Below are 27,583 nucleotides of genomic sequence, written 5' to 3'. Positions count from 1 at the left end.
AGAAAACTCTTTGGACAGAAAGCACACAGTGGGTGTCATGGTGGGTACCAGCTAACGAAATGGCCTGTGGGCACATGTAAAGCAGCCCAAGAAGAAAATCCAGGAAACCATGGTAAAGGGAGGCACTTTACAAGTGAGGCCAGAGATTCTGCCAAGTTCAAATAGAAGTTCTGAATTGTTGATCAATTGCCTCCACCTGCATGCATTGACCAGAAAACCTGGTGACCTTCAGATTACAGGTACATAATCTTCAATCTTTACCAGGGAGGTGAGATATTATTCCAATTTGATTCTAAAAAAGCTGGAGCAAACCTAGCACAAATAGTAGCCATCTGAAGATCACTTTGTAGCCCGAGCCAGGTGGCCCTGGGCAGGGCAGAGATGGCAGATTACCTTGGCTGACACTTCCCAGGAAACCTTGGAGCCAACACACTTGGTAGACAGCTTCAGACCACACCAAAGCACCACGCAACCACCTCCATGAGCAACATGCTCAAAGGGTAGACTCTCAGTGGATTGAGCGTCGGTCGGCCTGCGAGCCAAGTGCCGCTGGTTCGATTCCCAGTCAGGGCACATGACTAGGTTGAACGTCAGGTCCCCAGTTGGGGGTGTGAGTGAGAGGCAAACACACAGTGATGTTTCTCTCCCTCTCCTTCTCCTTTACCCTCTCTCTGAAAATAAATAAACAAACAAATAAATAAATAAATAAGTTATTATTATTGTTTTTAAAAAGGGTAGACTCAGAAGCACCAGAGCCCCACTGAAGTGAGACCTGCTCTGTGGTGGTCAGCTGCTGCACAGCAGATATTCCACAGTGATCCTGGCCAGTTCTCATAGCCAATTGGCCTAAGTGTAAATCCCTCCCACTGATGTGCTAATAACAATCAAGCCTCAGCTACTACAGAAGGGTACGCACAACCCACACGGAGGGTACGCTTGGAGTGGCCAGCTCAGGTGACTGGCAAGGCTGAGCCACTGGACCCTATAAGACACCTACTACATAAGGCCACTTTACCAAGCCCAGAAGATGTAGCAGCTCTATATAGAAACAAGCACAGAGAGGCTGCCAAAATGAGGAGACAAAGAAACATGTCCCAAATGAAAGAACAGAACAAAACTCCAGAAAAATAACTAAATAAATGGAGATAAGCAACCTACCAGATGCAGAATTCAAAACACTGGTTATAAGGATGCTCAGTGAACTTAGGGAAGAGTAGAGGAACAAAGATACAGTAATGGAAATATTTTTTAAAAGTCAGAAATGAAAGATACACTAATTGAAATGAAGAATACATTACAGGGCACGGTGAGGATCTCTTATATACACCTGAAGCCATGCCATCAATGGCCCTCTGCAGTTCATGGAGGTCTTCCAATGCAAGAAGATGGCCACAGCCATGGCACAATGGAAATTGGGTCACAGCCTCACCCAGGTGAATGGGCAGCCCCTAAAGATGATTAACCCATGCACACTGCAATACAAGCTACTGGAACCTGTTCTGCTCCTTGGGAAGGAGCAGTTTGCCATAGTGAACATCCAAAGTCATGTGAAAGGTGGTGGTCATGTGGCCCAAATTTATGTAATCCATCCAAAGCCCTGGTGGCCTATTACCAGAAATACATGGATGGGGCTTCCAAAAAGGAGATCAAAGACAACTTCACTCAATATGGCAAGACCCTGCTGGTAGCTGATCCTTATTGCTGCAAATCCAAAAAGTTTGGAGGTTCTGGTGCTCATGCTCACTACCAGAAATTCAACTGATAAGCCCATCACGGTTCACCTTTATAGTAAACAATGGTTGTGGGATTTTTAAAAAAGAGAACACATTACAGGAAATCAACAGCAGAGTAAACAAAGAAGAGAATCAAATCAGCAATGTGGAAGATACGGAAGCAGAAAATGCCAATCAGAACAGCAAAAATAATAAAGAAGCCCTGGCTTGTGTGGCTCAGTGGGTTGAGTACCTGCCTACTAACCAAATGGCTGCCAGTTTGATTCCCAGTCAGGGCACATGCCTGGGTTGTGGACCAGGTCCCCAGTTGGGGGCCCACAAGAGGCCACTACACACTGATGTTTCTGTCCCTCTCTTTCTCCCTCCTTTCCCCTCTTTCTAAAGAATAAATAAATAAAATATATTTTTAATAGTAATACAGAATTTTTAAATGAGGATATTGTAAGGAGCCTCTGGGACAACTTCAAGTATACCAACATTCACATCATGGGGCTGCTAAAAAAAGAAGAAAGAGATCAAGAAATTGAAAATCTAAAATTAATGATGGCCCTGAATGGTGTGACTCAGTAGGTTGGGCATCATGCCAAAGGGTGAGGGTTCACTGGTTCAATCCCCAGTCAGGGCTCATGCCTGGGTTATGGATAGGTCAAGGTGCATGAGGAAGGCAGCCAATCAATGTTTCTCTCCCTCTCTTTCTCACTCCATTTCCAGCTCTCTAGAAACAAATAAATAAAATCTTTAATGGCAGAAAAGTTTCCTAACATGGTGAAGTAAATAGATGTACAAGTTCAGGAAGCACAGATAGTCCCAAACAATATGAACCCAAAGAGGCCCACACCAAGACACATCATGATTATATGCCAAAGGTTAAAGACAAAGAGAGAATCTTAAAAACAGCAAGAGAGAAGCAAGGAAGCTCCCATATGACTGTCAGCTATTTTCCCAACAGAGACCACAAAGGATTGGCATGAAATATTCAAAGTGATGAAAAGAAAGGACCTGCAATCAAGATTACTCTACCCAACAAAGCTATCATTTAGAATCAAAGGGGAAATAAGAAAAAGCTAAAGGAATTCATCACCACCAAACCAGTGATACAAGAAATGTTAAAAGGACTTTAAGAAGAAGGAGAAAGATTAAAAATATAAATAATAAAATGGCAATATATACATACTTTAAATGTAAATAGATTAAATGCTCTAATCAAAAGACATACAGTATGGCTGAATGGATAGCAAAACAAGACTCATATATGCTGTCTATAAGAGATTCACTTCAGATTGAAAAATACATACAGACTGAAAGTAAAGAGATGGGAAATGATATTTCATGAAAATGGGAACAAAAAAAAAGCTGGGATAGTAATATTTATACCAGACAAAATAGACTTTAAAACAAAGACTATAACAAGAGACAAAGAAAGACCCAGCAATTCCACTTATGGGTATTTATCTGAAAGAAAAAAAAAACCAAATCACTAAATTGAAAAAACATATACACCCATTTGTTCATTGCAGCATTGTTTACAATAGTCAAGATAAAAATGTAACCCAAGTGTCCATCAACAGATGAATGAATAAAGAAGAAGTGGTACATATATGCAATGGAATATGGCTCAGCCATAAATAAGAATGAAGTCTTGCCATCTGCAGTAACTTGCATGGGCTTAGAGGGTATTGTATGAAGTAAAATAATTCAGACAGAGAAATACAAATACCAAATGATTTCACTTATAGGTGGAATCTAAAAAACAAAATAAATGAATAAGTGGAACAGAAACAGGCTCACGAATACAAAGAATATTTTGGCCATTGCCAGATAGGAGGGGTTTGGGGAACGAGCGAAAAAGTTATAGGTGTTAAAAAGTACAAATTAGCAGTTATAAAACCATCACAGGGATGTAAAGTACAGCATAGGGAACACAGTCAATAATATTGTAATAACTATGTATGGTACCAGATGAGTACTAGATTTATTGGGGTGATCACTTGGTAAGTTATATAATGTCTAATCACTATGTTGTACACCTAAAACTAATATAATATTGTGTGTCAACTGCAATTGAGAAAAGAAAGAGAAAGTTTTAGTGCTGAGAGCTTATGAAATCCCAATATTGCTCATGAAGATGCAGCTGTGATGCACTGAATAGGTGCAAATAAAGGATAGCTCTTCTACTGCCATCAGCACTAACATTAAACATTTACTAAATATATGTGCCAAGCATTGTAAGAAAAGTTGGTGACACCAATATGAATAAGTCTTTTGCCATTTAAGGCTTGTCATCTAATTGGGAAAGAGTAAGAGGCTATCCCAGCAACTATGACAATTGGTTCCATCACTTGACATGATTCTTATTATCTGGAAGGATCAGGGGTTGGGGACCATATTAGTTATGATTAAATATAGCTGTGTATAATAGACTATCCAAATAATGATAGTAAAAATAAGTATTTATCTTCCACTCACATGAAATAGGTAGGCAGCTCCTTGATCTCAGGGGCCCTGGTTTTTCCCCTTTCTGCTCCACTCTTCCCAGCATGAAGCTTCTCTCTTAAATATTTTTTAGTGGTCCAAGACAGATGCTGAAAATTCTTCTCTGACTTGTAAGGACCCCTTCCTCCAGTCATCTCTTTAAATATGGATGTTCCTAGAGATACAAATATAATTCTGTTTTTTTCTCTACACTCTCCCATACCCCCCACCTCAAGTTCATCCATCTTAATACTAAAGCCACCATTTTTGTACACATACATCCCAAATCTCTCTCCATCTCTAATCTCCACTTTAGAATCACATTTTCATCACGGGACATCAGCAGAAGGCTCTAAGGCTAAGGCTCAAAAAGTGACATGTCCAACTATGACATAATTAATGTCTCACCTCCACAAGCAGAAGTGGGCCCTGCTCTTGAGTCCCTTGTCTCTGCTTTCAGTATCACCACCCAAAAATTCCCTCAAACAAACAACCAGTGTGTCGTACTCAGTCTCTTTCATGCACCCCCCACACACATACATGCATGCACACACACACACACACAGTTGGTCATAACCATTCACCCTTCAGATTCTCTCAAATACTTCCTTCTTCTGATCCTCCTGCTCCTACCCCAGTTCAAGTGGTCATTATCCATCACTTGAACTAATACAATCTTCTCCTTGCTTTTTTCCCTACCTTTGTTCATTCAGTAGTTCAATAAACATTTATTTGCAAGCTGACTATGTTGGGCCCTGCTCTGACCTCTCTCTGTTCTACCAGTAGAAACTCCTACTGCTTCCAGTTGTTTCTCAAGTTCAGATCTGACTCTGTTACTATTCTTGCTTTAAAATCTCTGAATAGGATCAAGTACAAACCTGTTAGCATGGCTCTTTATGGCTGGACCTTCACTTCTGCTCACATCCCTATCTAGGCGTCTCTCACACCTCCTTGCAGGCAACCTCCACTCCCAGCTCTTGGAGTGAGGTCTTAACAGCAGAGGATCAGTGCACACACAAAGAGCTCTGTCCCACCTTGGGACAAAATCTGTGGGTTTTTTTACCAAGTGTCTTTGCTATGATTGAATTAATAGGAAAATACTTTATTTTGGTTTAGAACCATTAGATAAAAACTTAAAAAGAAAATAATACTTTTTAATATGTAGCTTTTAATGAGCCACTTTTTAAGGAGTGGCTCCCAGACACAGTCCTCATCCCCTGGCAGACCAGGTGCTCTCCTACCTGCCTACTCAGTTGAGCAGGCTGCTCTCCTGGAGTGGGGGGGTAGGGGATAGCAGGGAGGAGTGAGTTATCTGAGTCACTATTGGCCTGACTACCATTGACAGAGAGCTCAAGATCAGGGCCCACTTCTGCTTGTGGAAGCACGACATTATGTTATATTTGAACACGTCACTTTTAGCCCTTAACCTTAGAGCCTTCTGCTCATGTCCCATGATGAAAATGTGATTTTAAAGTGGAGATTAGAGATAGAGAGATTTGGAATTTATGTGTACATAATTCCCACTCCATTGCCTTAAGCCAGAAAGAGCAGAAATGGTCACTGATAACTCCAGGACATATGTACACCCTGAGAAGACCTAGATGACAACCCCCAACCTTAAGCTACCAATGGGTCCATCCAACTCTTGCAGAGTGCAACACTGGAACTGCCTTGAATGGGACACTCTTGCCTCTATGAGGGAACCTAAGAAACTCTTGAGGAGGGCTGGGAACCTACAGATCTGCCATTCACTCAACACACTCATTGAGCTCCTGTGATGATTCAGTCACTGGGAAGGGTGTAGTGGCTGGGAGAGGGACCAACAGCCCCTGCAGGTCAACTACCCCTCAGCATGCTCCTAAGTGGCTAGGTGTATCAAGGAGGCAAACTAGGAAAGTCCTCTTACCCAGACCACCTTCTCAGCCAAGTATCTTTCATTTATTTATTTAGCCAGCAAAGATATACTGAGCACTACTATGTGCCAGGAACTTTTCTGAGTTGGGGTACAATAATGCACAATATAGACAAATATGCTGGTCCTCAATGAAGCAGATGTTTCAGTAGGTGTGAGGATGTGTGTAATAGGGGTGGAAACCATAAAAATAAATGAGTAAAAGACACAGAATGTTCCAAGATATTTATAAAGCAAGCAACCAGACTCGGGCCTGTGAGGGGAGAGGAGTGATATTTTTAAATAGGGTCGTTAGCCTCCCTGAGAAGACAGTTGAAGAAATATGTATAGGTCAGGGAACAAGGACACCCTCCCCCTCCCCATTTGTGCATTTTTTGCTGCAAATATTTCAGAGCTACATTTGCAGTAGAAAAATGGCGTGTTCTCTCTACCAACAGGAAAGAAGGCAGTATGAAAAAAAGAAGAAAAGACCGAAACAAGAGAAATGATTCCATGTTAACACTCCCTGATAGACACTTGAAAACCAGCTCCCAGGTCAGAGCAGGGCCCACCAGGCCAAGGCGCTACCTGGGCCCCTCTCTCAGGCTGTCAGGCTAATCCGGCTGCCTACTCCCACGTTTGCTCCGGGGTGTCAAGTTCAAACTCCGCCGGCACGGGCGGGGAAGGAGCTTTGAACAGGACTGCATTGCAGCCGTCCTAGGATATCCGGGGAGCTGATCCCAGGCTCAGAGGGCAGCAGCCGAAAACTGGGAGGTGGGCAGCAGCCACGAGCCTGGGCGGCGGAGCCAAGGCGCGGGACACCTGGCTGGGTTCTCTACCCTCGCCCCTCGCCCGACAGGGCCCAATCCCACGACCCGCAGAACCGGCCTTCTCGGCGGGCACAGAACTAACTTTCCCGAAATCGCCAGACCTCCGGGTCGCACCCTGCGCCGGGAACAGCCAAGCAGAGAGCCCCCTTCGGGCCGCAGCCGTACGGGCTAGGAGACGCCGGATTAAGCGGGTGTCCTTTCCAGGCCTCCAGACAACACTCTCTGAGACTCCGTTTTGCTCCGCCCGGGTCTCTCCCGCGCCGAGTTACCAAACAAACCATTTAAACATTTCAGCACAAAACCCAATCTATTGTGGGGCGCACATTAAAGTGTTATTCGCTTTGAAGTTTTTGTCTAATGGCTCTAAACTGAAAGAAAATGTTTTCCTATTACTTAATTCAATCATAGCGAAGAAACTTGGTAAAAAGCCCACGGATTTTGCCCCAAAGTGTGACAGAGTTCTCTTTGTGTGTGCTTATCCTCCGCTGTCACACACTTTAATTCGCCTCTCTTTATCTGGCATTCAAAACTTTCTTCAATGACATTCAATAAGGTCCAGAGGCTGGAGGGGGTGGGGGGGACTGGTTATTCCCCTCATCCCGCCCCGCCCCAGATATTCTTTCCCAGTAGCTTTGGCCTTGCTCGCATTCAGGGGTTCTTAACTCTTTCCCTCCCCGGGCGCGGGCGGAGGCACCTGGCTTCGGGCGCAGCCGCCACCCCTTTCACCCCTCGGGCCCCACCCGCACCCCACGCCTCTCCCACCGGCCTCTGCCTGTTCCTGGCTCTCGGAACAGTCCCAGCGATCCAGATCAGTCCAAATTTCCCCGAGAGCAATTAGAACCGGCATGGGGCTTCACCCGATGCAGTCGGTCTGGTTTGCAAACACCACCTTGGAGCAAGGAGCCTTGGGGAACACAGAACGGCGTTGTGGGCAACAGTGACCCCCCGCCCCCCATGCCAAACAATCAAGGAAGTTTTAGTCCCTTGACTCATCTTGCTAGATGACAGGTTATTTTCCCCATTACCCCTCTCTTTTCTTCTAGAATCAGTTATTTTCTGGCAAACACATTCCCTTTGCAAATCAGTATAATTTGTTACTGAGGTTATTGCAAAGATTTTATCGAAGATGAAAACCCATGAGCACGCCTTGGTTTGGGGCAGTCTTCTTGCTGTGCACCGACTCCCTCTCCATTTCTCACAATTCTGTTCAGGGAGCAGGCGACTGCACTGACTTGGTTCCGATAAAATCGAAAGTAAGCGTCTTCCGTGGAAAGTCCCAGGCTGTAAATTCGAAATATTTATGCTAATTTCCCATTGTATGGAAAAGGATCCTGCGCAAAGCTTTGAGCCCGCTGATGATTTAAAAAGCTGAAGCTGTGTACACAGCGCCAAGTGTTTGAAGTTGTTTAACCATTGTGTGACCAGAAAGAAGAGTGACGCGGCAGGAGAAGGTCTGGAGGAGAGGGGAACTCGGTGGGGGTGCGCCGCCGCAGCAGAGCTAAGAACACCACGGGCCCTCGCGCCGGTCTTGAGGGCGAATTTCGAGGAAGCCGTGGTTTCCCGCGAGTCTCTGGGGTTCGCACGAGTGGAAAGGACGCCGACAGAAAGCGTCTACACTCGCCAGTCCCGGGGCGGGGTGCGGGTGCGGGAGGAGGGAGGGCGGGGCTGCAAGACCTTCATCTTCGCGGTTAGGCTCTCATTTCCCGTCCCTGGTCTCTGGCCTTGATTCTTGGCAGCTAATTTGCTCTTTACATACGGCCCTGAGGAAAGTGCTGGTGTACCAGCATCTACCTAACAAAAACTGGGCGTTCTAGGCAATATCAAAGTTAAGACTAGTTGAGAAGCTTAGAGAAAACAGAGGGACAACGACAGGCCGAGTACTGCGTAAGGAATACCCAGTCCTCCTCTCTCCCCAGCGGTGTCTCCCCGCTGCAGGGGCCCGGGTCCTCTTGCTTCCAGACACAGAGAGAGCGGGATTCCACAGGTGGGACTCAAAGGTCCGCTGTAGGGACGTCCTCGGGGTGCACAGCGCTGAACTGAGCGCACAGAGTGGAGGCAGCATGATCTTGGAGGACTGGGTGAGATGAAAGAAGGAAAGGGACGGAGACCAAGTGCCCAGAGAAGATAGGGGTGCGCGCCCCTGGAGATCTGTAGAAGCAAGGCAGCACCGGGGTGGGGGGTGTTGCGAAATCAGTAAGGTAAACGGGCCTATCGCCAATACAAAGCCAAAGGGAAGTAAGGAATAAAGAGAAAGAAAAGAATATTAAATGGTAGGAAAATGAGAAAATAAACCGGCAAAAGGAAGAGGAGGGGCGAGGGCGCCTGTTACGGCGTGGGTGGGGTTGACAAGAATAGAGTACATTATGCAGTTCATTTAGTTAACAAGTGAAATAATGAGGAAGCGTGCAGAGTGAATGCCAAGAGAAAAGGCACAAAAACCCTATTGAGAGGCCGGGGCCGCTCCTGGCGTAGCCCATCACATGGCAATAGTCCTATTTAAGCGGCGCCGCCGGCGCCTTTCAGCACCACTAGCGCTGGCCAGCACCCCGCGCTCTTTGGGCGTCGCCCACTGCTGCAGCCGAGGCGGCCTCAGCCTCGGCTCCAGAGGCACTTTCTGCCTTCCCGGAAGAGGCAGCTGCGCGCGGCCTCCGAGCGTGGAAGCTCGTAGAGACCCTCTAGGTCAGCGAGGCGCAGAGAGCGGGCTGGCGGCGGGACGACCTCGCACTGGGGCCATGCCGCGCTCCTTCCTGGTGGACTCGCTAGTGCTGCGCGAGGCGGCCGAGAAGAAGGCTCCCGAGGGCAGCCCGCCGCCGCTCTTTCCGTACGCGGTGCCTTCGCCGCACGCACTGCACGGCCTCTCCCCGGGAGCCTGCCACGCGCGCAAGGCCGGGCTGCTGTGCGTGTGCCCGCTCTGCGTCACCGCCTCGCAGCTGCACGGGCCCCCCGGGCCGCCCGCGCTGCCTCTGCTCAAGGCGTCCTTCCCGCCTTTCGGCTCGCAGTACTGCCACGCGCCGCTGGGCCGCCAGCACTCGGCCGGGCCCCCTGGGGTCGCTCACGGCCCCGCCGCCGCTGCCGCCGCCGCAGCGCTCTACCAGACCTCCTATCCGCTGCCGGACCCCAGGCAGTTCCACTGCATCTCTGTGGGTAAGCCAGGCCACCGCGCGGGGCACAGGGCATAGGTGGCCCGATGAAAGCTGACGAGTCAGGGATGGGGGATGAGGAACCATGGGCATTATGGAACCATGAGAGTCCTGTTGGAGCCCTGAGGGGACACTCAGGGTGGGGTTCGGTTGGAGGACTAGGACAGGATGCGGGGAGGGAAATGAAAGCAGAAGACCCAGGTCCTGGAGAGGGTGCCCAGGAAGGAGCGAGGACTGGGATTCAGGGCAATCTATAAAGGAGTGCCAGGGCCGTGCGACTCTGGGGGGATCAGGATACCGTGGCTTGGCAAGGAGGTGCCCGCGGTTACGCTGCTGTGCATCGTGTTCCGGGAGAAGAGGTGGGTGAGAGACCGATGTCCTGGGATCCTAAAGGCCTCCTACCAGAAGATCGGGTCCACAGCACAGGGTCTGATTGCTTTCCTCTCTCGCCCCCCACTCCCTCGGCCCCCAGACAACAGCTCAAACCAGCTGCCCAGCAGCAAGAGGATGCGCACGGCCTTCACCAGCACGCAGCTCCTGGAGCTGGAGCGTGAGTTCGCCTCTAACATGTACCTGTCCCGCCTGCGCCGCATCGAAATCGCGACCTACCTGAATCTGTCTGAGAAGCAGGTAAAGATCTGGTTCCAGAACCGCCGAGTGAAGCACAAGAAGGAAGGCAAAGGTAGCAACCACCGCGGCAGCGGCGGAAACTCGGGTGCCAGCGGGGGCGCACCGCAAGGCTGCAAGTGCGCGTCGCTGTCCTCAGCCAAGTGCTCGGAGGATGATGACGAATTGCCCATGTCTCCGTCTTCTTCGGGGAAAGACGACCGGGATCTCACGGTCACTCCCTAGACGCAGGTTTCTCCAGGTCACCCACCCCAGGCCCTTCCTGCGCCTCAAAGACTGGTCCTGGGACTCAGCGCGGGGTTCCAGGCACTCGCTGCCAAACGACGACCACGCACGGATTTGGCACGGCTTTGCGGAGGCCCTTGGTCCTGGGCAGCGCCAACAGCTTGGCAGAGATCTGACGCCGGTATCCGCACCACAGGGCCCGTGGCCGTTCAGAGCGACTCCAAGCTGTGAACACTGCAAGAACTCGAGTCCTTTTGGCCTGCCGTTCGGCTCTCCGGCCTGGCCCAGCGCCTTGCTGGCCTCCAGCGCCTCTTCGCCCGCCCTCTGAACTGGTTCAGTTGTCCTCGCTTCCTCTGCTCTCCCCTCTCCGAGTCAGACTCGGCCTTTCACCCCTAAGATGCCTGTTTGGTTTTCTTTCTTTTCTTTCTTTCTTTCTTTCTCTTTCTTTCTTTCTTTCTTTCTTTCTTTCTTTCTTTCTTTCTTTCTTTCTTTCTTTCTTTCTTTCTTTCTTTCTTTCTTTCTCTCTCTTCCTCTCTCTCTGTCTCTTTCTTCCTTCCTTTCTTTCTTCCTGTGGTCATTTGTCCAAACCCCCCATACATTTATGAACCCTTGTTTTTTTTTCCTTTTACTTTCCCTTCCCCTAATCGAAGAGCCTCCTTCCAAGTTCAATTACCTGCTTGTCCTCAACCAGACCTTGATGTCCCCGCAGCTCCTTTTCCAGAAGAGAAATGTCGCCCTTGATATTTGTGTCGGGGAAACCAATTTGACTTTCTTTTGGAGACTTTCTGCCTCCCCTTGAGGTCCTGGTTCTCTTCTGAAGACCCCTTTCCTACCCCAGACTCCAGACCCCGCTCTCATGCCTAGCTGTGTTTCTGTAATACCAGAAGATATTTATTTATTTATTTATGTAAAAAATTTTAAATAAACTTTTTTTCTTAGAATTCCACGTGATTCTGGACCTCCAGGCCTCCGAAGTGGACTGGACAGTTGCCTGCCTGCTAGGGTTAGAATTTCCCGTAGGGGTGGGGCAGAGATGGGGCCACGGTCTATCCTCTACTCCTCATCTCTTCACTTGCTCAGCCTGCGTATGCTCCCTGGTCTCGGGTCCAGCTCTGGCCTAGTGCACACGCTCCAAGGATGGCAGAGAGCTGAGCTCCAAGGGAAGGAAGGGGCCCTCCCCGCGTTGTGCCTTAAGTCCTAACACCTGTAATGCCCCCTCCAGTCTGGGATCCATTTGCACCCCCAGTCCTCTCAGTTTGGCTGTCCCGACCTCCATTGCCTAGGGCAGAAATCAAAACACTCCAGTTTGAGAGCTCTGTCCTTCACTGTGCTCCAGTTGGTAATGATTTGTTAAGACAGATTACCAGCGGGATGATGCGTCCTCCTCCTATGAAGGCCCCTCACTTTGCTTTGAGGCCAATTCCATTAGCCTGGACTGCATTGGGCAGTGGTTCTGAGAACTCACAGCTATCCTGTGCCAGAATCCCCAACACAGGCATTCTCACAAATTCTTGTTACCATACCACAACCTCCTACAACTTAGAATCTACATCCTAACCCTCTTTGCGAAGAGATGTTTAGTTAGGGGGAGGAGAGGGGTATGCGAATTACTGGGACTAAATGAAGTAGGAGGGTGGGGGATTTCTACAGAGATGGGGAGCCACTCAAAGGAGGTGTTTCTGCAGCTCAGAAAATTGGATATGGGAAATGGCCTGTGTGGGTTCTCATGATTCCTCAAGACTCCCATTCTGAGTCCTGGAGACTGGGACCACTCCTTTCCCTGCCAGAAATCCCACCCACCAGCGTGCACACCCTGGGAAATGGGTGCGCTCCAGGGCTCCAAGTATCTAGGCAAAGTAACCAAACATCTGCGTCTCTTTCAAGAGAAGGTGCTCCAGTTAGGGTTTGCTTAACGCAAGCTGGGTTCATTTCTAAAATTTTTGGTCTCTTTCAAATAAAGCTAACTGTAGCATGCTCTCTCCAGTCCCCTAGATAAAGGCAGGCATGATCTAGCTCCCCACTGAGAGTTCACTCCAGCTTCTTCCTTGATCAAGACGACAGGGCTGTGCCCAAAACGGATGAGAGTCCGTCGCGCCTCCCTCTCAGCTCCCTCCCGCTATCTCCAGCAGTGTGAACCACAGTCCCAGGGAGGACCAGACCTCCACCCTCCCAAGGAGGGCACATCGTACCTACCTAAAGGAAGCCCAGGTGTTTGAAGGCATACTGTAAATAGAATCCCAACTAATTTTATTATCAGTGATTCTGACGCTTTCTCAGTTTTGCGTGGCTGGCACGCTGCTCCAAGGGCTAACCCTTTGGTGAGTGGATGACTGAAGTTTTGCATCCTTTAGCTCCAGCACGATCCACCAGTCTGCCTTTAACCCTGCAGCAGCAAGTCCCCCAGGGGACAGGTCTATGGTGAATCTGAGGGCTCATTTTGAGGCAGTTTCTCCTCTGGATTACAGAAGGGGGTGGCCAGATGCCCCTGGGACAGGCTCTCTCCAGCTGTCAGTGACAGACCAGAAAGGCAGTTTTAGAGACAGGCCTGCCAGGTATCTGAATTGGGAGTAAGGGGGTGGGGTGGTGATGGCAGCAAAGATGGAAAGAGATGGAAGTGGAACTTGGAGAGATGTGAAAAGGCTAAACCCTAAAGCGTGCCCTCACCCCAAATTCTTCCGTTTTGCCACCCTATGCAGAACCCTTCTGTTCCTGGAAGAAGCCACAGATCCACTGCTGCGTGCGGGGCCCATGCGGGTCCAGTTCTCTCAGGAGCATGTCTTTCTTCCCCTCAGCTCTGTCTACCCAAATTCTCATTTCCCAATCCCGCTCCCAGAAGACCAGCCCTTTCGTTTTCTGGAGGGCTGCCCTGGGAACAGTGGAAGAAAATGCAGCCTCCTTGCGGTGGTCCCAGTGGTTGACAAAGTGGTGACAGGAGCATGGCTCTGGGGAGCATGGAGGCGGCTTCGGCCGGCACAACGTCTCTCACCATCCAGCCATGGCCTGGAGGGGTGACGATGAGCTTTTGGATCCCAACACCCTTCGATTCATTCAAACACTCCTCACCCTACCCTCTGCCTCCTTAAGCCATGATCCGCACCAAAGTCGCTCCTCTGTTGCCCCGCTTGGAATGAAGGCAAGGGCGTGCCTCTGCTAAGAAGCTACCGGAAAATGGAGCTTCTCATCGAGGGAGACAGCAGCCAGTCTTTAACCCACACTCTTTTGAGCTGAAATTTGGGACTTGTCAAATTAAAATCAAACTGGGTTATCAGGATGGAATTTCCTGAAAATTATCATTTAGTGTAACTCACTCAACTACAGACCCGAGTGCAGCAATAGTGGCTAGGAGTTTGGATGCTAGAATCCAAGTGCCTGGCTTTTGCAGTCCATTTCCACCAGTTACTTACAAACTGGGGACTCTTGGGTGAGCCTCTAGTCCTTCCTGGGCCTCAGTTTCTTAATCTGGAAATGGGAATTGAGTTAATAGTTGCTTTGCAGGGTGGTTTTGCAACATTATAGGATAGATTTCACATAACATGCTAAGCACAATGCCTGCTAAGTTCTAATAAATGTTAACCAATGCAGTTGTTGTTCTTGTTACTTATCATGCCTATGGCTAGCTGTGCCTGGGACATAGTTGGTGCTGAATTATTTACTGAATGCTGAAAAGTGACCATTCACTCACAGTCTTAGAGTGGACTCTACCCCAGAGGGGCTGGAGCACACACACAGTCAGCACCTGCAGGGACCAGTGGAGTCAGTCATTCAGAGGGTAAGTACTGGCTCCTCTGCCAAGCACTGCTCAAGCACTGGGAACCACTGATGTCCAAAAAGGGCTACTCTTTCCACTTTCATTTAGATCCGTTCCTCAACCTTTACACTACTGGCATTTGGGGCCAAATAACTCTTTCTTATGGGGGGCTAGCTTGTTTGTTGTAGGGTATTCAGCAGCTTCCCTGGCCTCTACCCACTACATGAAAATATAGCACCCATGCCCCATTGTGACAACCAAAAATGTACCCTGGGGGCAAAATCACTTTAGGCTGAGAACCACTGATTTAAGCCCATATATTTTCTGCTACAGTTTACAAGTCCACAGGGACCAGGATTTCATAGCCTAGTTCTGAGATCACCTTTCTACCTTTCCTTCAGTTATCTTTCACTGAATATGCATACCTTCTACATCCGGTGAATTGGACTATGCACCCAGTTGTGGTATGAGATGAGAAAGGAGAAAAAGAGAGTGGGGACACTAGGAATACCAAAGCTGCCTGTGTGATTCAAGTATGCCAGTTAGTCTGCACAGCCTTGGGTTGAAAGGGTGATCAGTTGGAGGCTTACTGGGTGAGCAGAGTTTACAAAGCCACCAGGGCATTTCCAGGAATATTCTGTCCATTTGTCCTGTGACCTGTAGGCAGCTGGTTCCCTCTTCAGTGATGTCTGTGAGTGCCCACAAGGCTACCTCTTGGGCGGAAAATGTTAGGAGCTTGAGCTGTTATTCCCCACTCTCCAGCCCCAGACATACACACACGCACACACGCACACCACTTACCACCACTGTATGGTTCTTCCTGAAGCACATCCTTATCAGTTTTGTCAATGCCTCAAAGTCTGAAACTAGAAATCAATTCTTTTTCACTAAGGCTTCCTGTGTTTGACTCAGACATAAGTATCCCTGAGAGTAGTAGTCACTGAGCACCTCTTTCACTTTTTCCAAGAGAATGCTCAAGAAGGACAAGGGAGTAGAAGGTCCCCAAGGACCTAGGGATGTGGAAAAGATACAAGGGCAAGAAAAGGAGCAAGGGGAGTGGGAAGGTCCTCAAAGTCTCACAAGGATGGGTAAGTGTTGCATAGGGGCCATTGACCAGAACCAGAACTGTGCTCACTTAGACTACAGCAGACTCACTAGAGTGCACTGCAGAATTGTACTTACCCACAAAGTCAAAAATAAGTTGACCCTATGAAGGAATAACATCATGAACCCAGGGTTTTCCAAGTCTTGTACGTGGTGATCAACAGAGAATTTTCTAATACCAACATGCTAATAGAAGTGCGTGTGTGTGTGTGTGTGTGTGTGTGTGTGTGCTGGAGAGGCTGAAACAAAAGAAAGGTAAAGAAGGTTGTTAAGTCTAGGAGGAGAACCAGGTTATACTGAAGCTGAATGCTCTGCTTTAGATGATCTGTCACTATGAATCTAAGTCCCAGTTCTAGAAAGCTCCTTTGGAGCTACCAAAGAAATCCAAGGTCTTCAACTTGACAACTCTCAGCCAGGTATCCAGGCATCTGGCAGTGGTGAGTATTTCCAGCTCAAGGGAGGACATGTCTTCAAGGTACATTGGGAGGCACGTGACTCAGCATCCACTTCAGGCAGGAGTGGGTAAGGAAGGAAGTCATTTGGTAGTCCTGCCTGTGCCACCACAGGGCAACTAATCAGACTGGGTGTGGGCCTGCAGTGAGGAACTTCCCGACTGGGGGTGCTGCTGAGTCCTTGAGGGCAGGGGCACTGCCACTGGCTCACTAATCACAGAGAGGTGCCACAGAGAAGCAATGTCTCTTCCTTGATTTCAGGACTTTATAAATATCTGGAGTTGCTCTGTTATGGGCTGAATTATGTGCCATTTAAATTTATATGTTGAAGTCCTAACCCCCAGGACTTCATAATATAACTGTGTTTGGAAATGGGGTCTTTGAAGAAGTAATTAAGGTTTGGTGAGGTCATATGGGTGGACCCTAATCCAATATGATCAGTGTCCTTATAACAAGAGGAGAGATACCAGGCATGAGTGCACACAGAGAGACAATTATGTGAAGACACAGGGAGAAAGTGCCATCTAGAAGCCAAGGAGAGAGGTCTTGGAAGAAACTAATCCTGCCAACACCTTGATCTGAGACCTCTAGTATCTATACTTGAGAACAAATAAATTTCTGTTGTTTAAGCACCCCTTGCTCCCTGCAAGCCTTTGGTATTTTGTATGGCAACCTAACAGGCTAATACAAACGCTGACCTGGATGAGAGCTCTCTAGGTCCCTCTATGGTAATGTAAGAATATAAGAAGATTATAGAGGAAAGAGCCCCAATTATGCCATTAACAAATTCTATAACTTTGGATAAAGCATGATCTTCCTGGATCTCAGCCTCTTCTTCTCTAAAGTCAAACGGTTAACTGACATTAGTGGGGGTGGGGGTTCTTCTTGACCAGCATCCATTTCCCCTTCCTCTGTTCAGTATCTATATTTTGTTTTGTCAAATGTAAGTTGAGTTGTGGGAAAAAGCAGGCATCCACTGAGGTAGACATTGTATACTGTAGGGTTTCTCCACCGCCAGGATCCCACTTTCCACTACAAGACCCAATAAGGACTAGATATTTATTGCTGAGTCCCTTTTGCCAGACACAGGACCTGGGCCCAATGTTTCCCCCAGAAATCTGAATCTAAGCACAAATCATCTCTGCCTGAGCTGTATGGCAATCCTGTGGCTGTGGTGGGGGGGTAGCACTTGGATGGATACTGTGATTTGAGGCCCCAGTACAACACAGGAAGTGGGGGCTGGAGTGTCTGGAAGGAAAGAAGGGTTATTGAGTAAACAAAACTATATGAGGTCTGTCCGGAAAACGTTCAGCCATTGTTGATATAGCGAGAAAGTTTTGCGCAACGTAACATTGATGTAACCTGGCAGTCAAGGAGAGTGGACTGGAATATGCATGCATGAACAATGATGACTTCCCTGTACTAGCCAGTGGGGGCAGTAGATGCTGCTGAGTGAGCATGTGTACTGTGTGGCCATCGCATACAAAACGACTGAGTGAGTAGAACAACAAATCTGCATCAGATTTTGCATTAAGCTTGAACATTTGTCTGAGGAAATATTTAGATGATTCTGAAGGCTGCAGCTATGGGCATCTGGTGATTGGCAGCTTCATCACGACAATGAGCACGCTTGTGCATCGTGTCTTGTGCAGAGTTTTTTGGTGAAACATCAAATCACCCAGATGACTCAGTCACCTACAGCTTAGATTTGGCACCCTGTGACTTCTGCCTTTTTCCCAAAACTAAAATCACCTTTGAAAGGGAAGAAATTTTAGACCATAGATGAGATTCAAGAAAATATGACAGGGCAGCTAAGGGAGATTGGAGGAACTGTGTGAGGTCCCAAGGTGCCTACTTTGAAGGGGACTGATGTATCATTGTCCTGTGTACAATATTTCTTGTATCTTGTATTTTCTTCAATAAATGTCTGTATTTTTTATATTACATGACTAGATACTTACTGTACAGAACTCATAGATATCTATTCTGGGTACCAACTACTGTCTCACGTTACAGTGTAGTGGTTCACAAAGTGTACACCATGGATCCCTGGGATTCCCTGAGACCTGCCAGGGGTCCAAGAGGTCAAAGATATTTTCATAATAATACTAAGACATGATCTGCCTTTTGTACTGTGTGACATTTGCACTGGGGATGCAGAAGCAGTGGTGGGCAAAACTGCTCGTGCTTGAGACAAACTAAGACAATGGTCACTGTATGCTTAACCTCCACACAACCAAGGTTAAAAAAAAGTCTAGTAGCACCTAAGAATGAGCTTGGTACAGGGTTAAAATTATAATTTCATTAAAATGCACCTTTAAAGGTACGACAAATAGCAGTCACCTCCAGAGGAAACACTCAGTGATTGTTGGAGTGGCTAGATCAACTAGCTGTGTCATTCATGGAAAACCATTTTACTAGAAAGGACTGATGGACAAGCTAATCATTCAGACTTGGGTATTTGACAGGCATTTAAAAAAAAAGAAAGTGAGCCAGATACCTGAAGAGAAACAACTGACATCTTTGTTGCCATGATAAAATTTGAGGTTTCAAGCAAAAATTGAAATGTTGGAATACATGTCTCCATTGCTAAGAACTTGACATTGTCTCAATACCTGGATTTTTCCAGTGAGACGATGACATTAACAAACAAATTTTCAAAATATTATATAACAGAATGTGTCTGCATATGCATGACTTTCATTAATTCAGTAAACCCACATTTTCCCATGACCAATGTGTGGTGCTTACAAAATCAGACATGGGTAAATGATCCATTTAACGTGAAAGGTGGGCCATCAGATTTCGACATAACAGAGCAATAGCAAAAAAATTTATTGATATGATTTCAGATTCCACATTATAACTAACATTCAAGAACTGATCACTTCTCATGTTTTGGTGTAGTGTCTCAAGAACTATCTGCAATTATGTGAAAAGGCTATTAAGATACCTCTCCATTTTTAAACTACATATCTGTATAGTTCAAGCAAAATAACATATCACAAAAGATTGAATGCAGAAAAAGATATGACTTCACCTGACTTCTATGAAACCAGATATTAAAAAGATTTGCAAAAATATAAAATAATGTCACCCTTCTAACTATATTTTTGTTTCAGAAAGTATAGTTATTTTTGCATAAATGTTATACTGTATAAAACAACTTAGGAATTGTTTTATTATATATATTTAGAAGTCAGTTCATTATTATGGTTTGAGATAAATTAAGAAATAAATATTTTTAAATTTTGTTTTAATTTCTGATACAATAAATATTAATAGATATAGCCCACATACACACAAACTTTTTGGAGTCCTCCATACTTTTTAAGAATGTAGCCCTGGCCAGTGTGACTCAATTGGTTGGGTGTCATCCTGCAAACCAGAAGGTCACCAGTTTGATTCCCAGTCAGGGCACATGCCTGGGTTGCAGGTTTGATCCCCAGTTGGGGCACATATGGAACGTAGCCAACTGATGTTTCTCTCTCACATTGATATTTCTCTTCCTCTCTTTCTCCCTCCCTTCCCATCTCTCTAAAATAAAAAATAAAAATAAAATTTAAAAAAGAATATAAAAAGATCTCAAGACCAAAATGTTTAAGAAGTAGTATGTTAAAAATTATAACAACCAGCACTTACTGGATAATTCAGTATTTACTACATGCTCACTAACTGCCATATATGTATTGGCCCTCTTAATCCTCATAACAACCCCCTGAGATTGCAATTATTGGAATCACTATTTCACAGATGAAGAAACTGAGGCACAGAGAGATTAAGTGACTTTACAGGATCATACTGCTAGCGTCAGAGATGTTGACATTCAGAGCCAGGAATCTGGATCCAAGGCCCACCTCTTCAAAATGCCTTCTTCTCTCTATGAGCACTGGATTTGGAGTCTGTTAACTTGCTGTCCATCAAGGCAACAGCCTGGCTACCAAAACCATTTCAAATAACCAAGAGGTCTCACATCATGGCCTTCCTCTTCTAACCACCCCAAACTCCAATCCTAGTGCTTGCACAAGTAAGTGACTGAAAAAAAAAAAAAAAATCAAACTATTTGAAAAGTTGCATTTGACACAAAATCCAGCTATTTTCCACATCATACCTTCAAACCTGGCTTTCCTAAAGGACTTTTACATTTCCTTCTTCTGTGGACAAAAAAGCAGGTAAGTCTCCCCTTTCACTATGGCACAACTCTCAAAGCCCAGTGGGCCTTGTCCTGAAAGGTCACAGGATTATCAATTTATATCAGTGTTTTCTGTTACACTCTTAAAAGTGGAAAATTACATGTAGCTGTGTGTGTTTCTATTACCATGCCATTATGCCCAGTGTCCATATATTAACATTATCTGAAGGGCCACAATGCAAAGGCATTCTAACAGTAAGCAAGTCACCCAGTTGAAAGCTCTGATGTGCACAGGAGCAACTACTAACCTATCTGTGGTCACACAATTTCTTTTCAAAACCTTGGCTCAGTACACCAAGCACAATATTACACATTGCTGAGTAAACAAAAATTCCATTTCCCTCAAGCATCTTTTAACTTCAATGTTAATTTTAGCATGCACAAGTTAGCTTGCTTCCCTTCCTCCCAGAAAGAAGGCTTTAAACTCTAAAGGGATTTTTAAATTATTTCATCAACTTAAGGCATTTTGGGGATATGGTTTGTAAAAAAGATGCTCCAGAAAATGAAGTTGTCACGTATTGTGTGTGTAAATAAATGTTTCAGCTCCCTAGCAGAACCCGAGCTCAGTAGGGCTGGAAAAGCATTCTGGGTATTGGCATGCAAATGAGCATGTCAACAGCAGTTAGAGTGTACCTTGGAGTGGTAAACAAGCTGATTGTCATGGGAAATGTAGTCAGTCAGCTCTGTTTGAAACTCTTTGGCAAATCCTTGTTTGGATAGATTTCTGAAAGTTGAATTTGTGAACTCAATAATACAGCTTAACAGCAAATTCACAGCCACAATGTCTTTGGGTGCCTGACTGGGTTGTGGACACCCCTGAGAACAAAGAAGCCAGCATGCCCAATTAGGTTTGAAATGCACAGGGGTTGAAGCACCAATAGGAGGCTAAAGTAAGACGTCGACGACAACCAGAAAGTGGCCAGTGTGTGAGGACCAATGTACAGACCTTTTGCTGTGTGTAACTGGATGTGCGTGTGGACCCCACACCATTGGCTGCTTCCTGCCTTAGCAAAAGCTCTTTTTCACTTTGAGATGTCTGTCTCTCCCATGTGCAACCTAGCATGCTACTTCTCAGCTTCCACTGGAAAGCCTTCCGCACCTACATCTATGCAGGTGGGCTCAGCCTTATTCACCTCAGGGGATATGCCCTTCTGTTTTTCCCTCTACACAACACTATCTCATTCATTCACCAGTTGAATCAAGCATGTGGTCCATGCCAAGGGCTTGGCGGGCTCTGACCACAGTGAATCACACTGTATATTAACTCATGTGTCTTCCCAACTAAGTGGTGCCCCTCAAGGAAAGAGACTGGGTCATCTTCCTCTCTGTGTCCCCAGAGCCTAGTACTTGGTAAGAATCACATGTATGCATAGATTCATGTTCTTCTTGCCTGGAAGAGAATGAATTCAATAAAAAATACTGAATCCTAGAATTGTTTTTCTTTACTCATGCTCCCTCTTCATTACTCATCCTGCCGACTGGCCCTATTCCATCCATGCTTACCACAGGAGGCTTCCTCCTTCAGCATCTCCTCACAGCTTCACTGCCCAGCCTCAGTCTTTACCAAATTCATGCTGAGGCCTTTACCAAATTCTGCCTCAAAATCCACCCCTCTGAAGAGTGCCCACTGTCAGGGAAACCAGCTCTGAAGATTTCTTTCCCAGAAAAGGAGATCCACTTCCAACAGTGGCTTGTCGGCTGGCCTCAGAGCAGGCTCAGAATGAGCTGAATGAATGGACTGAGATGAAACTGTGGCCTACCTGACTGACCAGCTATTACCAAAGGCAGCCAGGGGCTGTGGAGGGATGGAGAATGGCTTTCCGATGAGTTACCAACTGCGGAAATGTGATCTCAACTGAGGAGAGAGCAGGGATGAGGAGTGAAATAGGTAACATGTTTTCTGGCCATATTGCCATACTCTTTTTTGTTGTTGTGGTTAGTTTAGTCAGTAGCTGAAAATGTTGTACATAGTCTTACTCAAAAATAATTCAAGCCCATGTCTGGGTCTTCCTCCTATTCTGCATCTCTCCTGTTATAGTTTGGGATAAGATCATGAGGTGTTTTCATGACCCATTGTTATAGGCTAAATTGTGACCCACAAAGTATATATGTTGAAGTCCTGTCCACCAGTACTTCAGAATGTGACTGTACTTGGAAATGAGACCTTTAAAGAGATTATTTATTTATTTATTTATTTATTTATTTTTCACTGCTCAAGGTTTGTTTGGTGTTTTAGTTGGTTGACAATTGGATAGTTGGCTGCATTATTTATATGTAGATTTTTATTTTTACATTGTATGGCAATGTACACTAATTTGATTCATATAGTACACAAAATAAGATCCTTAAGAATAGTTATGCACAAGACACGCAATACTGGATTTCTACATTGGATCCCAGGATGTGATTGACTGGAGAAAAAACAGTTGGACCAGGCACATTGGGTAAAGGAATCACAATTACATAATGAGATGAGTAATTTAAAATGAGGCCATTAGCAATCTTTCCAGGGAAGGAATGAAGGCTACTTTCCTGAAAGATGGCTAGAAGGACCTTATGGCACAATGGAAAACCTGAAGGACTTGGAAAAGATAAGTGTTTACAGGCAAGACTGAATGGCAGGTGTGTGGCTTAGCTCTTGTGCCCTGAAGGGCAGACTGAAAGTTACCCTAAATGTTCCTTGTGTAAGTTTCAGCAAAGCAGACATAAAGATCATATGTGATCATCTGCTGCTCTTGTCGTGTTTATGTAAACAAACAGGATAAACTAAAACTGGACTTAATGCGGTTCTTTTAATGACAAGGAGGGTAATCTTAAGGAGAAAAATTGCAATTCAAGGAAAATCACAACACTCAGTGGTAGACTATAAAGTAATGCAGCTAACTGTCTTTAACATTTATTTTCATTTAAAGTTTGTTTTCATTTGAAAGTTAAACTAGGTCTGTGATATCATCAAAGATGCTTAATTTACAGGCAAGAAGAATGTCAAATGCCTTGCAACTGGATGTCTTTCCAATAAGACAGTCTTTCAAATTTAGAGACTGGATTGTGGGTTATGTTGCATAAATTAACATCTATGTTCTGGTTTCATAGGGCCTAAGCCTATAATCTCATTACCTGAGTGATTGTCTGTACGTATAGGCCTCACTTAATCCTGTCTGCATCGCTGCCTCCTGAGACTCAACGGTTTGGCTGAACTAAGTGGCTGGGTTGATGAAGCATGGGGTGGTCTTTGGGCTTCACTTTAAAACTGGTTTCCCCTTTCTATCCTAATGGCTTGGATACAAAGGGCCCAGAGGTCTGAGAGAGGGGAAACCTAAAATATTCTCCTCAGCCCAAACTAAGTATAGTGGGCAAAAGTGTTTTTTGGACAGGTGTGACGTGCTTTGCACACCTTCCTCCAAAGAAACTATTTTTTTTCCTAGTGTGGGACATTGAAAAATTAATTCCTGCCTTTTGTCATCTAGTGGTTATGGATTGAATGACGTCATTTAACCCTTTTGCCAAACCTGTTTCCCCTAGAATACAACAAGGATGCCAGCCTGTTAAACCAAGCATGCTGTGGTCTGGGGACAGCCAACTGACCTGGAGTCTGTAGGATCCTTCCTCATGTGGGAAGGCTACCCTCCCCTACACACCCCCACTCTTATTAGGAATTTTTTGACCCAAGGGTAGGTAGAAGACCATGTCCAGCTTGAAGCAACTAGAGGAGCACAAGACCTTTGCCCATTGTCCTTTATAAGATTATAAAGGGTCTTAAGTCTGAGAGGGAGAAATTGTTATAAAAAATTAATTATTTTAAAAATAAAATAAAAATAAAATGAGTCCCAATCCAATCTGATTGGGGTCCTCATAAGAAGAGGAAGTTTGGAGGCATACATGTACACCCCCAGAGAAAAAGACCATGTAAGGACCCAGCAAGTAGGTGGCCATATGCAAGGCAAGGAAAGAGCCCCCAGGAGAAACCAAACCACTCTGATCTCGGACCTCCAGCACCGTGAGAACTGTGATTGCTGCTGTTTAAACCACCAGTGTGTGGTAAGTTTGTTATGGTGGTCCTAGCAGACTAATACATTCATTATGTGTTCAGATATTCTCTTCATGCAAAGAAAGCTGCTGTGCATGGAATCAGCTCCTCTGTCAGATATGGTAATTCTCACAGGGTTGCCTCAGTACAAAAAGCCACCAGGAGCTGCCTCCCTGGGGCTGTGGCTATGCTGGGCCCTGCCTATTCTGGGTGTGGGATACGGTGAAGGGATGGAGCAGGCATGGCCAAGCAGAGGTGAGGTGGACAATCAGGGCAGCCACTGAGCCCTGATGCCTCACCTGAACTCTCAGATGATTCTGACCCTCCTCTCCTTGCACATGCATGTGCTTGCCCATTCAACAAATATTTGTTGAGCACCAACTTGTCTATATATCAGGTATTGGTGAGCAAAACTACCCTGATGTAGTTAACATTCGAGAGGGGGAGAAAGACTTGAAGCAAATCACCACAGACTGGAGGAAATGCCACAATCAAGTGAGGAAAGCAGATATTGGTACAGCCCTCACAGGAAGGGGTTGAAGCTCCTGCCTGTGGGATAGGAAGCTACTGGAGGGCTTAAGCAGGGGAGTGACACTGGGATTATGCTTTGCACAGATGGCTCTGGCTACAACATAGAGAATAGATTTAGCAGGACGGTGGCTGGGGGACACAACTGAAAGGCTGCTTTGGTGACTCAGGAGTGAACTGGTGGAGGCTTAGTCAGTGCTGGCTGTGGGGGTAGTGAGGAACAGTGGACCCAGAGATTATTTGGAGGCTGAGCTGATCGATTGATTGGTTGTAGGGTGTGTGAAATATCAATTTGAGGGTCATGAGAGAGGCCAGTCTGGAAGCCCTGGACCGAATGAGCTAGAAAAGAGAAGATGACAAAGGACTGTGAGCTGGAATGCATCAATCAGTGTTTGGAGTCTGTGGAGGAAGAGGAGGAGGGCCCATGAGGCAGAAAGGAAACTACACAGTCTTTGCAGTCTAGGTGGAGCAAGGTTTCTCGGCCTCAGTACAGTTGACCTCCTGGGCTGATTCTTTGTTATGGGGACTGTCCTGTGTATCGTAGGAAGTTCAGCAGCATCCCTGGCCTCTGCCCACTAGAAGCCAGTCACAGTTGTGACAATCAAAATGTCACCACAAGTGAACAATCACTTGATTGGAGAAAACAAGCAGACAATGCAAGAGGCAAAGCCAAGGGGTGAGTGTGGACTCAGCATCCAACCACCCATGCTGCACTCCTACCCACCACTTGTTAGTTGGGTGACTTCAGCCATTGGTTTCACTTCTCTTTGCCTATAGTTTCTTTATCTCTAACATGAGGAATGCAGTGTCACCTCACTCATTCACTCACTCATTCATTCATTCATTCATTCATTCAGAAACACATTTGTTTAGAGCCTTTTATAGGGTGTGCACTCTCCAAGATGCTGGAAAGTTAAATGTGAATCTCCAGGGGACTCTGAATCTGCAGAAGACATGCCAGCAGACCCAATGTGATAAGAGAAAGGGCAAAGGAAGTCACAACACCCCCCAACACACTTTGTAACTTTGAGGAAGCTGTACAAAGAGAACCCCAGCAAACTTCATGAAGGAAGTGGAGACAGAAAGAAAAGAAGAGGAGACACAATATTTACATTTCCAGGGCTGTTTTTCTCACAAAATCTAGAAGTAATCTGCATATTCTCATTGTTCATTCATCCAACAAATATTTGTTGAGCATATAACATATGCCAGAACCTGTGATAAGTGCTGAAGAGCGCATAGTTCTCAGTCTACAAAAAGGAAAGTAGACCTGTACCCTGGCCTCCCAGTCCACCTATTATACCAATAGCCACTGAGGCCTCCCCTGTGCAGATGGTCCTCTCTGAACAGCAATGGAGAATCCAAATAACACAGAGAAAACCTAACTATTACCTCCATCAAGGAGTTTGTAATCCAAGTAACTAAGTTACTTAAGAAAAGAAGGGAGGCATGGAAGGCCGTGGCCTCCTAGGTCACTGTGGTCTGTGATTGCTTTTTCAGAAAGGTTCATCGAGGAACTAGAGTCAGGCTGCTTTGCTTGCGCTGGTCAAGACTCTTTAGAGTACAAGTGGCAGAAGCCCAGTACAAAGTGACTGAAGCATAAAAGAGAAATTAACAATTTCAGACACAACTGCATCCAGCTACTCAAATGATGATGCCAGAAACTTGTCTCTCTTACCTTGTTTTTCTGAGTTGGTTTCATTCTTGGGACCTGAGAATGCAGTTGACAGCCCCTGTTTAAAGTCTTGGGATATGGTGAACAAGACAAACAAAATTCTTTGCCCTTGTGGAGCTTATTACTGGACAAGCTGTCTGAATTTGGTAGCAAAGGAAGAGCACCAGGCTTTCTGGACTTACCATATTTTTCACACTATAAGACACATCTGACCATAAGACATACCTAGGTTTAGAGAAGGAAGACAAGGAAACAAAATATTCTGAGCCAAATGGTGTACTAAAATATTTAATAAAATATAACAGAATATTTCAACTATGTAAAGTGAACAGCAGTCAACAGCGATATTAAGAACCACAATCACTGTCATTAATAAAAGAGAGATTTTAAGGGTCAGGTACTCTTCTAGTTTTCTGGAACCCCAAGAACTCATCACATCTAGTGTCAGAATTTATGAAGCTCAGTTGTCCACAGTCACTGATGTCACTTTCCACACTATCTTCATATTGACCAGATGCCCTGAGATTCAGCAGTAAAGTGGGACATTTAAGCGTCCCCAGGGGTTTCATGTGGGCCCACCGCTTCCTCTTCTAAGAGCTGGTGCCACCACTGACAGGTCAGGTAATACACATCACGGTCTGTGATACAGTTTGCTTATACAGTATAAGACAAACAGACATTTTCCCCCTACGTTTTGGGAGATGGTGGGGGGGGGAGTGTGTCTTACGGAGTGAAAAATACACGCTATATTTTATGAGCTGAGCAACCCCAAAAGAAGGGGAAAATTACCCACAGAAAAAGCCCTGGGATGTGCTTTATTGGTTCAGCTTTGCCACATGTTCTCTCCAAGCTGATCAGTGTGGCAGTAATGGTCAGTACTATCATTAGCCAGCCCTGGGTCTCCTACCCATCCCAGGATCCAGGAGACAGAGTGGGGGA

The 27,583-nt window shown here is 45.9% G+C and overlaps 1 protein-coding gene and 1 pseudogene across 1 annotated transcript; both read left to right on the top strand.

Annotated features, from left to right (window-relative positions):
- The first annotated feature begins 1,311 nt into the window (after positions 1-1,311).
- On the top strand, positions 1,312-1,762 carry LOC150012418 (small ribosomal subunit protein uS9 pseudogene; annotated as a pseudogene).
- Positions 1,763-9,658: 7,896 nt separating this feature from the next.
- On the top strand, positions 9,659-11,293 carry GSX1 (GS homeobox 1). The gene is made up of 2 exons (XM_090275699.1): positions 9,659-10,070; positions 10,539-11,293. The coding sequence occupies exons 1-2, from the start codon at positions 9,659-9,661 to the stop codon at positions 10,916-10,918; spliced, it is 792 nt and encodes a 263-aa protein (XP_090131825.1). The 3' UTR covers positions 10,919-11,293.
- Positions 11,294-27,583: the final 16,290 nt, after the last annotated feature.

This window comes from Furipterus horrens, unplaced genomic scaffold (assembly GCF_987537825.1).
Source record: "Furipterus horrens unplaced genomic scaffold, mFurHor1.1.pri manual_scaffold_4, whole genome shotgun sequence".
Classification (NCBI taxonomy): Eukaryota; Metazoa; Chordata; class Mammalia; order Chiroptera; family Furipteridae; genus Furipterus; species Furipterus horrens.
This window is presented reverse-complemented; position numbering and strand designations above follow the sequence as displayed.

Bases quoted from the DNA above. Each gene is read 5' to 3' on its own strand.
- GSX1 (XM_090275699.1), top strand. From the start codon at position 9,659: ATGCCGCGCTCCTTCCTGGTGGACTCGCTAGTGCTGCGCGAGGCGGCC. The intron at 10,071-10,538 runs GTAAGCCAGGCC...CTCGGCCCCCAG, and splicing joins GTTCCACTGCATCTCTGTGG to ACAACAGCTCAAACCAGCTG.